Genomic DNA, 15,567 nt, shown 5'->3' on the forward strand with positions numbered 1-15,567 from the left:
TTAAAGGTCAAAGGTTGGTACTTAACTAAAGAACATATAAAAGAGCCCTGAGAAAACAATAGAGAGAGAGATTCAGTAGTTGTCTGGACATTTCAGTATAAAAACCCAAAGGATACAATAAGACGTATTCAGGTGTACATGAGGACCAAAGCTGTGGGGTTATTCATTATGCATATATGCAACATTGAAAGTGACTCACCATTGAGACCGCCGGTGTGAGGTAGAGCCAGCAGATTTTAAAGAACGGGTTGGCGTGCACACCTGTCATGTCCTTAATGATGCCATACAACCGATCTGCCCCTTCATAGGAGATGAGGTTGGATGATCAGTATAAAACGAACAGGTCAAACAACACATTCTCATCCCAGCTCATCACATACCGACGCTTGTACAGACCCCTTTGTGTCGTAGTTTTAAGAGCAAAAAGACACCCACAGGGTGGTGGATGGGTTCAACAAACACATGGCCCGAGTTCACAACATTCAGTTTCATTTTCACTGCACAAACTTAGTAGTTTTAAGCCCAACCACATAGTTCTCTCCTAAACCTAACTATATAGGTTTTGTTGCCTAATCCTAAAGGGACGCCAAGGGTAACTATAGTGGTTTTGATGCCAAAAATAAAGTGACGTCATGGGACGTGACAAAGCGGCCGTATGTGATGAGTTGGGATACTACTCAGTCCCGAGGAGCTTTGTCAAGTCTGAGAATATAACCCTAATGATGTCATCAGGGTTTTGATGCATTATGGGAAATGTACCATCCAGCCTTTGTAGAACTCAAGGGACTAAAAGTCAAGATATCTCAGCCTCTGCTGCTTTGATTTTGATCTTTATATTCAGCCCGTTCTCGTTCACAGTGCATCAAATACCGAGGCTTTGTCACGGCTGTCGGCGTTTGGTATCGCCGTGCAAGGCTCCCTTTAGCGCCAGCATGAAACGTTCCATTAACTATAATGTACAAATTCTTCACTCCATGGCAGTAATGTATTCTGTGTGATGTCAGATGTTCAGAAGTTGCAACTATAAATAATTCAAGTTATTGACAGTAATGATACATTCTTTATTCTTTATTCAGTGAAGATCTTTACAAATTACAGTAGCAAGCACATAATCAGCAATTAAGAAAGACATGTTTCTTTGCACTAAGTGCAACAGCGGGCAACCTCCGAGTCTGAGAAGTGAAGCCAATGCAGAAGTGCCTTAAACTTGCATTCTTTCTAATAGCCAGCAGGGGGCGACTCCTCTGGTAACAAAAAGAAGTCTGATTGTATAGAAGTCTATGAGAAAATGAGCCTACTTCTCATTGATTTATTACCTCAGTAAACATTGTAAACATGAGTTTATGGTCTCAATCACTAGTTTCAAGTCTTCTTCAATACAGCATGATGTTCATTTAGTAAATTATGGTCCCATTTAGAGTCAAATAGACCATAAAGCAGGGAATGTTTTAGAGCGTGGCTACCTTGTGATTGACAGGTCGCTACCACGCCGTTGTCCGGTCTGGGAGTTGTCTGTGTTTTCGTCTTAGAAGTTTAACTCTTTCACAGTGTGTTTTCAGATCATGAAAGTTAATTCTAACATTTTTGGATGCCTGAAAATGTCTTATTCAGTGTTTGGTTGTACTTGGCTCCTCTTGTGTCACTTCTGGTTGTACAAATCCAACATGGCGTCGGCCAAAATGCTGAACTCGAGGCTTCGAAACGGCAGTCCACAAACCAATGGGTGACGTCACGGTGACTACATCCACTTCTTATATACAGTCTATGAGGTGCACTTATTTCAAACTACATTGTTTTTTCCGTTTTATCTGTCTTTGCCTCTTTTGTATCTCTTTTGTGTAGCTCTTTGTGTGAGCTGCTGGTATCCAGTGATCATAGTTTGTCCTGCAAAACATCTATAATCACATCGAGTTAAAGCAGAGAAGACGACAGCAGACCTAACAACAAGAGGAAGACGCCTGTGAGTGTAATCTGTCCAGCTCCGCTGGTTTCTGTACTCCTGTCTCTTAGCTGCCTCTGCTGGCCAGATGTCAGATGGCAGCGCTTCATGTTTCCAGCTGTGTCCCACACCAGCAGCTCAGCCTGAGCAGAGCAGCAGCTGGACATGTAACTCACCCACAGTGGCTGAGATGGTACCCAGTCAGATACATTCAAAGGGGCCTCTCCTTTCTCTAGTCTGGCCTTGTGGTGATGGTGGTGGTGATGGTGGTGGCCTCCACTGGCCTCTTCCATGCTGTCATTCGTGGGTGGGGGGCTGTGGAATAAAGTTAGAATACCTTCGCCCTTCTGTAGCTGGAGGGCAGCGAGGCCGGAGCGTCCCCGGTCTGACACGACCAGAGATACGCTCCAGCTGGACTCGATGCAAATAGAAGAACAGTTGGACTGTAATCGTGCGGCGGAGCAGGATGGTGGGGACGTGTCAGAATCCTACAAGAGAAAGAGGAAGTGATGTCAGTGGCAACAACAAAAGTTGTCTCCAAATGTAGTATATCCTATTAGTTTTCAGTTAATGCTCACCGGAGGGATCACAGTCAAGTAGGCCACTGCGTAATTTGAGTCTAGAGAGTCAAGAGCGCGCACAGTGAGTGTAAGGGTGACAGTCGCTCCTGCTTGAGCTGTGGCAGGAGTGAGGAGGTCCACCTGACCACGGAAAGACCCTCGTTCTGCGACATAGAAACTGAGAGACAGAAAGAAACATTTTCTCGTAGTTCTACTATATTTAGAGACAAGAGTCCTCAAAAGGTCTGAAATGTGTTTCTCTAATATCACATTCATATGACTCTAGTCTTGTGGTTCCCTCTGTGGCTGAGCTACCTGTGAGGTCCTCTCTTGTGAAGATATCCACAGTCGTCATCAGCAGTCAGACTGAAGAGCCGGGCAGGGCCATGGTTCAGGATGTCAAAGTCCACCATTGTACTGTGACCCGGTACCAGGCGGGGGACAGACAATACCTGAAGAGACAGAGAAACATAAACAATGAAAGATTATCCACAAAAAGCTCATGGTGTTGAGGTACATCAATGTGAAAGTGTATGAATCAGAAAATCCACCAAACTCATAATTAGACATTTTGAAAGGTGAGATACTTTAAAGAGGACCTATTATGCTCTTTTTCCGGTGCATAGAACATGTTTACAAGCTTTAATGTTCAAAAAACACTTTATTTTTCTCATACCGGCGGTGCTGCAGCAAATAAAACAACTATATAACACACTAAAGGAAAGGGAAAAATAGCACAAAAGCAGAATAGGTCCTCTTTATCTCCAGCTGAAAATGGCAGTTTTGTCCACTTGGGGGCAGCAGCGCAAGCTGTAAACACTTTTTTAGTATTATAGTATAAAGTGCATTCATTAGTTTCCACTATCTCCTGAGGGAAATATCTGGCTCTTTAGCTGCTAAATGCTTCACTATGTTCCCCTCTTAGTTGGTAAACTATCTGTTTGCTGTTTGGTGCTGGACAGGGAGTGTTCAGTGGGTTTATCACAGTTTTTTTGTTGAAAACTTCTGCCTGTTGCATCTGGGAGCTAACAGATGCAGCCCATGTCTTGTTTAAAGGTACAGTGTGTAGGATTGAGCGGCATATAGCGATGTGGTTGCAGATTGCAACCAACTGAGTACCCCTCCATTCACTCCTCCCTTTCCAAGACTGTGGTAACGTGAGCCGCCGAGTGGAAAACCGTGGAAACACCATTCACTTTGCTCAGAGGCCATCCTCCATAATAACACTACTTTAAGAGCAATGGAAGTCAGACGGCAGCTGGCGGTACCACGGTTTTGCCCTAATGGCTCACATTACTGCAGTTTCACATGCATGTCGGAGAACTACGGTGGCCTTCAGATAATGTAAAAACATGAAAGGCTCTCTCTAGAGCCAGTGTTTGGTTTGTCCGTTCTGGGCTACTGTAGAAACATGGCGGAGCATCATGGCGGACTCCGTGAAGAGGACCCGTTCCCTATGTAGATATGAAGGGCTCATTCTAAGCTAACAAAAACACAATGATTCTTAGTTTCAGGTGATTATACACTAATGAAAACATAGTTATGAATATTATTAATATTAATATTAATTATTAGGAGATCTAACATCTGACACAATGGTGTTCCCATGACAACCTGTATTTAAACACAACAAAAACAAAAGAAATGATAATAGACAGAAGACCAAGGCGGGTGGAGCACTCTGCCCTCTGCGTACGTGGAGAGGAGGTAGAGAGGGTGGACTGCTTCACATACCTCGGAGTCTACATTTCGGCTGACCTCACCTGATCCAGAAACATCTCCCATAAGGTGGGGAAGTCCCAGCAGAGACTCTACTTCCTCAGGAAGCTGAAGCAGGCTCACCTTCCTCAACACCTGCTGATAAATTTCTATCGGGCAACCATTGAGAGCGTCCTGACCTACTGCTGCACTGTGTGGTTTGCTAGCTGCACAGTAGAGGACAGGAGGGACCTGCAGCGGGTGGTGAGGATGGCAGAAAAACTGATTGGGACCACATTACCCCCCTCAGTGACCTATACGCTGGCCGGCTCCGCAAGAAAGCCAGCTGTATTTCTAAAGACCCCACCCACCCTGGACACGGACTGTTTACTCCCCAATTAAAACACACACAAACAGACTACGAAATAGCTTTTACCCACATCCAGTGAAGTGTGTAGAACCCCCCCCCCCCACCCCCCCCCCTCCAAAGGCTGAGGACACTAGCTGCTGAACCATAATCATGGCACCTGCACTTTATGATCCATTTATTTGTCTTGTTTTTGATTAGAATGTTTTTATGTTTGCTTTTAATGTCTGCTTTTACTGCCAAGAGCTGCTAAACTGTTTTTTGTAGTTTTCAATGACAATGACAATAAAGTCTCTATTCTATATATTACATTTCTGCTAAAAGATCCCCTGAAATTCTACACACTGTTCCTTTAAATATCCTCAGGGACCCAAAAACTGCTGTTATAGTTGTTAATTGCACTACTTTACATTTATTTACACTACTTGTATTTATATGTTTTCTATCATTGCACTATATGTTTGTACCTTGTATCTTGTTGTTTGCACCTTATGTTTCATTCTTTTGTTTTGCACCGGGGACCAGGGAAACACTGCATTACATATAGATGGATGACAATAAAGTCTCTCATCTCTCTCTAGCGTTACCTGTATCTGAACGTGAGTTGGCTGAACCATCTCTGCGGAAACCCTCTCCAGCTTGTTTCCTCTGCTGTCTCGGCCTGTTAGTCGAACACAGAAGGGGACTCTGGGAACAGAGTCCAACCGCCCCACCAGCTCCTCCACAGAGTAGGATGATGATGATGAAGAGGAGGAGGAGTTCAGCTTCACCTGCTGGAGGCTCTCCCCGTCGGCTCCCAGCAGCGTTACATGACTGAAAGATGCCTCCTCATCTGGAGCCAGGCCCGTCACAGACAGCACCAGATAGGCAGGAACACCTGGGAAACCAAATAAGGAACAAGGTAGCTAAATGGTAGGCACACTCCTGTCTGTGAGACTTACTGTCACTAATACATCACTAATTATACTAGAGAAAAATCACAATCTCTTACCTGCTACTGGACTACCCTCCACTCTGGCCAGACCTGGGTGTGTCTCGTTGGTTACCGTGGCAAAATAATACAGGAAATCTACACTGCTGTCACCTGGGGGTGCAGATCAAAAGGCAAACATTTGTTTCTTTTCTCAGTTTAAGTGCAGTTAAATAATAACAAATGTGTCTAACATGTTTTTATGCGTCCGCGTCTGCGACAGCTGTGGCCACAGGCATTCCGTTTTCAGGATGTCCATCCGTACGTCCGTCTGGCCCATTCTTGTGAACGTGATATCCTCTTGGACTCAAGGATGAACTGATTAGATATTGGTGGTCGAAGGTCAAGGTCACTGTGACCTCACATCATCCAATTCTTATGAACGTGATATCTCAAGAACACCTTGAGGGAAAATATTCCAATTTCAGCACAAACGTCCACTTTTATGAAGGGCGGAAGTAACAAAAATTGCGTGCTGCAAACAAAACCCCTCGATTTTTATCAATTCATTTTCGTTACTTCGACCTCTCATACACTTGGAGTCAAGGATGAAGTGATTAGATTTTGGTGGTCAAAGGTCACCGTGATGTCTGTCCCATTCTCGTGAACACAATATTGTATCTCAGGAACACCTTGCGTGGATTTAAAAAAAAAAATTTGGCCCAACCTCTCTTGGATTCAAGGATAAACTGATTCGATTTGGTGGTCAAAGGTCACTCTGACCTCACAAAACACATTTTTGGCCATAACTCAAGAATTCAAAAGATAATTATGACAATTTCACACAAATGTCTAACAGAATAAAATGATGAAGTGATGACATTTTGGACAGAAATGGATGTAAACTGCAATTTGACTGGTTGGCGGAGGCATACAACCACAAGGTGGTAATTCTATTTTCTTCTTCTTTTACCTATCACATTGAATGTGAGGTGTCCGTCACTCTTGGCTTGAAGTTTCCACTGGCCTGGCTGTATAGGAGAGAGCAGGCTGATGCGGCACAAACCCTTGAAGAGTTCCAACTCTGCCAGAGGACCTTTCTCAATCAACAGAGACTGGATTTGGTCTAACAAGGAGAGGAAGATGAACAGGTATTATTTTATTATCAAATGCAAATAAGAGTAGTGGTATTGTAAGACGTTATGGGCAAGTATAAAGTGTAGTTGACACACTGTAGTTCTAATGCTGCCTCGATATAGCTGCGATCAAAAGCTTATACATGTATCATTTATAACTTTGCCCTACAGTTACCTGATGGGCTGGTAAGGATACACTCTGTAAGGATGCCGGTGACATGAAGTGTGACACTTTTTACTGAGCTGTCAACTCTGAAGGAATGGGAGGACATCAACTCTTGATCACTTTCCACATGGAGGAGGGTCACCTGGGGAGGAAGGAGGAAAAATGTGCTGAGCATATCTGAACAGTTTGGGGAAGGCAACAGAGTAGGAAGACTTTCTCTATAATCAATTTTTCTTTAATAAAAATAAAGACAACTTATAATAAAGACAACATTAATGTTCAGTGCTGAACATTATTCGTCACTGCTAAATGGAGGGGGGCCTGGGGGTTTCAGAGACTTTGTTTCCTGCATTCTGGTGACTTTTAAAGAATGAAAATAACAAAATAATAAATACACAGCTACAGCATTTTAATGTTAAATAGGCTTACTTTTAATTTTACTTTTAATTCTCAGGAAATAAAACTGAATAATTCGCCCCTCTGGAGTGAACTTGTGTGAATCTCTGGTATAAACTAATATTCATCAGTTTTTATTCATTCATTAATTGTTTGCCCCTGCTCGAGTATTTCTTTCTCCTAGTAACGTTACTCTCCATTTCTCTCTCCGTCTGCCACTCACTGAAGGCCCTTTCAGACATAATGTGACAGTGGCACCACTGCATTCTGAAACCCATTATTTCCAATGGTTTGTGACGGCTTTTCACTGCGTCGAGCAAAACCCAACTTTGGGCGCTGCCCGCTGTGATGTGCAACGAGCACAGCTCAAACCTTGTTGTGTAGCGAGCAGCTCTTTTCCACCGGGAAACAACATTTGGTGTAGCTCTATCGTTGTCCGGGTGGAAACAGCAGGGCTTATACACACTGTACAGTGCCAGAAACAGATTGAGATGATGAAAAGGAAAAAAAGTGTGAAAATTTGCCATGAATCGGGAGAAAAACGGGAGAATTGTGGCCCCAGGGAGGAAACTGGGAGATGGCAATGAAAAACGACTTTATAAGATGATAATATGTCAACTTACAGTTTGTTTCCACTGCCTCCAAGTGGGCAAAAAGTGAATACAGTTAAAGACAGGTACTCCTTAGTAATGATTTGGCTCAGTTGCTGTGACCCCCAACCACAATGGGTGGCAAGATAAATCTGAAGGATTTCGAGATAATTAACAAGGTAGGAAAATTATTTTTTCAGACTTTCCTCAAATTTAAGCTTTTTTGGGGTTTTAGTCTACTGCATAATTTCACCTCTTCACGTCTCAAGCCCAAAACGATTGGAACCGCTGATTGCCTACTTTGCCTTATGGGAACTCGCTTGAATTGGTTCAACTGTGTAAAATCACCAGTAAAGGATCTCGCTGCCGCACCTTGTCAGCGGCTGTGTTGTCCTCCACTATGGCAGAGACACTGCGGATGTCAGTGTTGGTGGTGAATATCGTCAGCCCTCCTGACAGGGACGACAGGGAAGAGTAGAGAGAGAAACGATCAGGGGACAAAGGTTCCCTCTTCCTCCTCCTCCTCCTCCTCCGTCTGCTCTCTGATGTGTATTTGGGGTCTTCAGTGAGGAGAAACGTCACCTGTGGGAGAATCAGCCCATAACATGACCAATGGTTGAGCTGAAAGAAACGTGCTACAACTTGCTTGATTGCAGTCGCCTTGCTGTCGCAGTTCCCATTCATAATACATGCACAGTATAAGACACAAGAGGGGTGCACTCATTAAGTTCATTACAGAGCAAAATCCATCCTAAAATGCAATTTATGGAATGCTAATCCAAGCAGTTTAATCAGTATCAGATAACTTCTTCCCAATTTGTAAATTAATTTCACTGTCATGAATTGTTTGCGTTGTTAATGTCGTCAGGTGAAACCTCTTTTTATCTGAGATGTTGCATTTAAATGTGTTTTATTTAGCCGTCGGATGAGCTGCAGAAAATGTTAAAAATCAAAACCTACCTTGCTCTGTTTCTCCAGTGCGAGGGCCTTTACCACATCAATCAAGTGAGCATCTTTAGGGGAGGCATCAGTGAATACAAAGATCTCTGACAGTGGTGGACTGTGAGTGAGCGCCAGCTGAAAATACACAGCAAGATGGGAAATTAGCGGCCTTCTCATACTGTACATGTGATCACTCCTGATCACTTTAAAGTATTACAATAGAAACCAAATCTAAATTTACCTGAACGGCAGAGAGACACATCTCTGGTTCGTCTCCTCCTCCCAGCGCCATCAGGTCCTCCATGTGCTGCATGAACTGGTTTGGGTCATCAGTCTCATACACTGGTCCCACCTCTGCAGAGTACAGGAGATAGAAATGTCAAATTCTTTCAATTTCCTCTTTTAACCAGCAGTATCGCTCTTGAATTATAATTGTAACTAGGCTTAAAACTTAAGCTGATTGTTACACCCTCACTTGGATCATGGAAGGGCACAAGCACAAAGGTGCCCAGCTGCCCGGCGCTGCTGGCTCGGCTCTGGATGATGGAGTGGGCCCGGTAGCGAGCAGCAGTGATCTCCTCAAACATGCTGCCTGTGGTGTCCATGACAAACACCAACGCAGGGACCTGCTTCACACTGAAGAGCCTGTCAAAGAACGTTTAGACGAAAAACTTCATACACTCAACAGCTGAAATAATATATTGTTTGTAGTTGATACAACATATTTACCAATTAATGCGAGCCTATTGCGTTTTCTCTTTGGGGAAGTACAAGAACTACCTGTCAAAACCTACCTGAGGAAGGTTTTATGGCCCACAGTGTCTCTGAGGTCTCTCAGTACGCTCAGGGTGGCCTCTGTAGCCAAATTGGCAGCTTCCACATGCAGATAATGGTGAGGGGAGAAGAGAGGTGAGGTGCTGTCCTTGTTGATGCCCCCTTTGGCCCCCAGATAGCGGCTACTGTCCAGAATACCTCCATGACTACATTTGCCTGAAAAAGAAACAGTCTTTTAAAGCTTTATACGGTAGAGAGAGTTTGAAAAGTAAAATTCCTTTTTTGCTTTTTTATCAGGACTGCAGCTGTTGCTGGCTGAAGTTTCACTGCCGTATACCGTGAGGTTTTGGAGGGAAAGTGCTGAAGTAGCCCGTGGTGAGCAGCTGGGTGTCTCGCTGGGTGTTTGTCATCCCTGGCAGGAGGTTGCCTCGACAGGTGGTGCTGAAGCACTCCATACAGGTAGGAGTGTCTTCTGTGGACAGAAAGGACGAGGCGTTAGTCTAGTGAGGCCCATTAAAGCTCCACATCATTAGAGCAGCAGTAAACCTTCTTTTAAACATAAATACTTTGTTATTATCTTTGTTTGGGTTTTGGGATTGAAAGGCCTTTTCTTCCATAATGAGGGCACTTTATCATGTTTTATCTACCATCGGGACATCGAAGAGGGCACTTGCTGTGGTTTGTTCGACCATGGGGGCACCAACTTGGACAACTGTGCATTTGAGAAGGAACCAGAATGTATGCTTGAAATATGGCTGAAACAAGTGATTGTCAAAATAGTCGACTAATGGATTAATCAACTAATCGTTGCAGCTCTAACTCAGATTGTTGGCTTTTATTTTGAACTTTCGAAGCATAATACTTTTATTGATTTCCCTCCCCCCCCATTTCTCTGAAGTGGTGATGATTATGTTAAACTGAAAAGTATGTATCCAGAGATTGAATTGATTTATTTAAGAATATACTGTATAGCTAATTTACTCAAGTGAATATTAGTACATTAGGCTACAAGTGTTGAACTTTTCAGACCCAGTCATGCCTCACTTATCCACTAGTTGCTTTCTGCCCATCAGTCACCTGCCTACACACCTGTTTTCCACTGTCATTAACATCCATAAGTGGCCATAATGTCTACATTGCTGCTAGGTGTGGTTGCAGAACCAGTCAGATTGCTGCCTGTTAAAACTGCTTTTCCACTGATGAACCGCTGACCTCTCATCTTGTGAGCTTAGCTCTAAGTCAACCTGACATGCCTGTGTGTCTGCATTTGGGTCGACATATTTGCTGCCAGAAAATGAACAGTGACAAATGCATCACTCTGACAACCATCCAGAGGAAAAATACAACACTACAGTTGTCAAGGCCACAGTCTGTGTTGATTTTGGTAATCACAATATACTGCAATAGATAAAAATGCTAAGAAGCAGAGAATATAAAGGATACCGTATAAAAACATATGACTCCAAATGTAGTACTAATCTAATTATTTGTTCTTATATTTTGATCTAGAGCACAATAAATGTTTTGCCTATCCTATAAGGAACCTAACTGGAAAAGCCCATGTGTCCCTTAAGGCTGGGCGATAACACGGTAATAACACTAAGAGATTCTATATATAGGAATGGAATCATCTCCCAAAGATAATTTTTTGATGTGATAATCTTTGTAATGTGATGTGAAGAATTACCTTCAGCCACAGGGATGGCGGGCTCCTCCGGCTGCAGCAGGTGGAGGTAAATGAAGCGCTGGCCCATCTCAACCCAGTTACTGTGGCTGTAGAAGTCCTGGCATAACAGATGTTTGAAAGATAAAACATTAACTCACCACATGGTACATTCACATAGTATGTATTTGACAAATTAATTGGATTTATTCGGCAAATCAATGCGTTATGTCCGCTTATGATAATGGTAAAGGTTTTGTTTTTATCTACATATGAATGCAGCCTGAGAAATTAACCCCGATATTTCCATTTCATTTCCGTAAATTCCTTTTGATTCCCATTGAATTGTTAAACATAAGCTGCATGTTACAAATTGTTTTCCTTCTGCATTTAAACCTGCTATTGTATTGTGTGTATTTACGAGTGCCTATGAAGATTGCTCTCAAATTGTAAAACAATGTTGTTTAGAAGCAATGCAGCTTTTATAGGGTGCTGCAGGGATGATGTATTTTTATAGGCCAACCAGGAAGTTAGCATCTCCCTGGTTCCCTCGACAAAAAGCCAATGGGATTTTTCCATTGGGTTTTGGATTATTGCAGGAAATAAGTTCTGTGGCAAACACACATTTATGATATTTGCATGTTTTGTTCAGCAAGATAATCTTCACAAATGAACACCCCTTTTATGATTTTTGAAGTGTGAATTCATTCGCTAGAAGTAAAAGCTAATGTTAGGCTATAAACAAACTATACCATGAGCGCAAATACACAACGAGGCTGTAACGGCGGATGAGTCAGCGTGATGACGTTTAGTCTCATTTAGCCACTTGTAGCAACCGCCTATTTTGAGACACGTTAAAGCTTCAATATTAACGAGTGGGATATTTACTGACGTATTTTATATCGTAGAACAAAATGTTAAAATCTCTTCAGCTTGTGTTAACCACAGACTTATTTCAGGCATCTAACCAAAAACCCATTAAAAAAACCCATTGACTACCGGACGAGGGAATCGGAAGTGCTAAAATGCTAACTCATATCCGGGTTTTAGGACTCATTCCTGCACCACTCTATTACCATTGTCTGTAATAGTCTGACAGGCCGAACTGTTTTAAATTTGTTCTGCTGCTTCCTAATTTGGTCAATGACTCATCAGAGTTGATATTGCATGTAGTGTCCCTTGAGGTTAGTTTAATGGCCAAATATTAGCCTTTATGCTCCCACAAGAGGCCAACAACTGGAAGCATGGTATCAACTTCCACTGCTCTCCTCATCCATACATCCTCTGACTCTTCTTTACAGTGCTGCTGTGTACCTGCAAGGCGTGAAACAGCTGGCCCAAGCTTTGACGAGCACTTTGGTACTCTTTGGCCCGTACTGAGAGCAGAGTCTGAGACCAGAACTGACGTAACATCCCCATGGCGCTGTCCACACGCTCCGAATCAAAGTGGTACACTGGGTCGGACTTGGTGGAGCTCAAGGAGTCCATGGCTGCGTTGGACTTCACCACCTCTCCCACAGCTCTCCAGAAGCCACGGCCCAGTCTGACCTGGGAGGGATGTTTTATCATCATTAGAATGAGAGGTAGGTCTGTGCTCAAATATCATAATGTGATATGAATTAATTCATTGAAACTGTTCAGAATCTAATACAATAACTCACCTGTTCCTCTGCATGGTTCCCCTGGTGTTCTCTGGTGTCCCTCACGGTCTCCATGGTGACGTTGAGAATGGCCCGCTCTGTGATGTACTGGTGCGTGTGCGAGTCCCAGGACAGCGTTAACACCCGAGACCAGAAGTTGGGGAGGAAGCCCATGCAGGGTAAAGCCAGAAGGAGGAGGAGATAAGCGAGAATAAACAAGTGCATCTGCTTTCCACTCCCTTCCAAAATTCTTCCTCTGCCCTGTGACATTGTGTTTTGAAGATTGGGTGAGTAGGTCACATCCTACCTGCATGACATAAAAGAAATCAGTTACAATACAAAATACACTCTTGTATCCAATTTGATGGTTTTTAATAGGCATGGCAGATAGCATAGGCCAGCTTTTAAATTTAAATGTAATAGCTTTAGAATTAGCCAATTATTTACATAACAAATCTTTTAAATCAAGACTTTAAAGTCTCAGTTTCCAAATTATCTTTGGAAATTTACCTGAAATAAAGGGTGACACTTTACTTACTACAATATTGACATATCACCTTGTGAAGTTGATATGGTGACAAACTGCCAATTACACATACAGCAGATGTATAGGAACATTAGCATTCATTTGGCTAATGTAAGTCCAACTCTCCTTTTAGCTCTCTTTCAGTCTCCACCAGCTCCTCGCTCCTTAGTTTCTAAATGCTCCATTATGTTCACCAGCTAGTTGCTAACTTTGTCTGTCCACCGTTTCTACGGGACGGTGCTGAACAGGTAGCGTACAGTCAGTTTATCCCAGCCTCTTTTTCTAAAACCAGCTGCCTGCTGAGTATTAAAAGTGAACAGAAACAGTCAAGTTGTGGACCTGAAAACCAAAACTATGAACTAAAATAGATTCAAATACTCTGTAGAGCTGAAGGGAATTGCAGGGTCACGTAATAATCATCTGTGGGTTCATCATTATGAGCACAATCTGTCACATTATAGTCATTTGATCCAGTGTCTGAATTGATCAAAAAAGGTGCCAGTACCCTAATTCAACAGTTGCATGACGTGATCATCGCATGTCTCTTGGATATATTTATTTTTATGTATATATCTTGTTACTATATCCTACTTCAAATGTATTTTTGTATGCATTTCATTCCATTACATACATTAGGCCTACATACAACATACATTTCCACAGTTTGTACATAAATGTATATTTGGTTAATGAAAACTTTTTTACGTAGCTATTGAAACAAATCAAATTTTACACAAATATAATATTGCATATACAGTATGCTACAATAAAACCAACTTGATGTGTTGGCCTACAGATTAAATTGGATTATAGGAAGGAATACCAGTTGCAGGAGATGCAGTTATGCAGGTGTTTAGAGGTGCACACCTAGACTCACCAGGAGTGGCAGTACGCCACCGTAAGAAGTAACGGTACTCATGTGGACAAAAATCAGAAGTGGCGGTATGCAGTACTGGTGAGTACTGACTCATTTCAGACAATGATTTGATCCATTGTAAATATAAAATATGTATATATATCAGCTTTAATGAATCTAATTTCACCTTTTAGGCTTTTTAGTGAATGCTTTTTATTTTTGAAGCTGTAACCGTTGCCTGTTTGGCATGTTGAAAATGTTACTTCAAACAATCACCAAGTGAGTTCTTTGATGAGTCATGACATAGTCATGTAAAAAGCACTTACTGCTTGCTAAATGGATGGATATGAAATGACCTAACCCCTATTGTTCAGTAGTGTTTTGTGCTAATTTGATCAGTTTGTGCCAGTCATCCATGTGTCCTCTTCTGTCATCACCCACTCCTTAACCCCCCACCACCACCACCCCAAAAAAACCCACATTTTTCTCAGCTTTGTCTGTACAGAGGCTGCTATTGTTCTTTGTCATCTTTATTCAGATACTTTGGTTTTGTTCTCATAGTCTGTGCTTTCACAAGGGGAGACCGAAACAAAGCTTGAGGCCTATAAACAACTGCTCCCTCTGCTCCCTCTAAGCAGCAGTTTTAATTGATTGGCGTGGTCTCCTCCTTTCACTCATTATCTGACACTCGTACACTGATTATTAATATAATTTTTTAAACATTTTTATTCGTAACTGCTCATCTTTTGCTTAGTTTGCTCATTAACAAACTACGACATAAAGTATGTTATCTAGAACAAACTTCCTCCTTCATCACAGTGCAATAATGTCAACTAAGAATGTACAAACAATCTTTTTTATCACTAAAATTAGCTCATGCTGTATAGTTATTTTTTAAATTATGGTTTGTATATCACCAGGAAACTACAAACTTTTGCTTAAAGCTACTTTCTACACAAAATAAAAATGTTCTCACCTCGGTTCATCGTGGTCGACTTTTCTCTGTAGATTTTGTTCAGACTCCGCAGCATTTAGCAGCAGAGACGTGCCTGTCCTGTATGTGCAGATGAACACGTTCATGTGACAGCGTAGACTTTCACCGCAACCTGTATGCAGAGGAAACTGTGCACAGTATCACAGCAGTCCTGTCTGTGTCACAAAAATTATTGAGTCTTCACATTTGTCTGTCCTTGGGCTCCTCAGTAAGAAAAATAACAACCAAGATATGAATGGAAGAAGCACTCTGTTTAACTCGGATAAGAGTCTGAGGGGTCTTGGGTGCATTTCTTAGCGTTTAGGGGGCACACCATGAGGCAGAAGACATCTCGTCATAGCTCCCCTACAGCCCGGTGCCCCTCCTTGCCCCCCATTATTGCACGGTGCATTGATTCACCACAATAGGGC

At 42.4% G+C, this 15,567-nt stretch overlaps 1 protein-coding gene across 1 annotated transcript; it reads right to left on the reverse strand.

Moving 5' to 3' along the window:
- Nucleotides 1–1,644: 1,644 nt before the first annotated feature.
- Nucleotides 1,645–15,423, reverse strand: vwa7 (von Willebrand factor A domain containing 7). The gene is made up of 17 exons (XM_037775043.1): nt 15,140–15,423; nt 12,803–13,088; nt 12,456–12,689; nt 11,166–11,262; nt 9,816–9,950; nt 9,499–9,694; nt 9,180–9,349; nt 8,946–9,058; nt 8,723–8,839; nt 8,135–8,344; nt 6,786–6,918; nt 6,448–6,600; nt 5,556–5,648; nt 5,152–5,441; nt 2,815–2,951; nt 2,518–2,677; nt 1,645–2,427 (listed from the first exon to the last, which is right to left on the reverse strand). The coding sequence occupies exons 2-17, from the start codon at nt 13,049–13,051 to the stop codon at nt 1,912–1,914; spliced, it is 3,003 nt and encodes a 1,000-aa protein (XP_037630971.1). The 5' UTR covers nt 13,052–13,088; nt 15,140–15,423; the 3' UTR covers nt 1,645–1,911.
- Between the last annotated feature and the right edge of the window lie 144 nt (nt 15,424–15,567).

Source organism: Sebastes umbrosus, chromosome 7 (assembly GCF_015220745.1).
Source record: "Sebastes umbrosus isolate fSebUmb1 chromosome 7, fSebUmb1.pri, whole genome shotgun sequence".
In the NCBI taxonomy this organism is placed as follows: domain Eukaryota; kingdom Metazoa; phylum Chordata; class Actinopteri; order Perciformes; family Sebastidae; genus Sebastes; species Sebastes umbrosus.

Bases quoted from the DNA above. Each gene is read 5' to 3' on its own strand.
- vwa7 (XM_037775043.1), bottom strand. From the start codon at position 13,051: ATGTCACAGGGCAGAGGAAGAATTTTGGAAGGGAGTGGAAAGCAGATG. The intron at 8,840-8,945 runs GTAAATTTAGAT...GTGTATTTTCAG, and splicing joins TGTGTCTCTCTGCCGTTCAG to CTGGCGCTCACTCACAGTCC. The intron at 5,649-6,447 runs GTAAAAGAAGAA...CTGCACCCCCAG, and splicing joins CCTCACATTCAATGTGATAG to GTGACAGCAGTGTAGATTTC.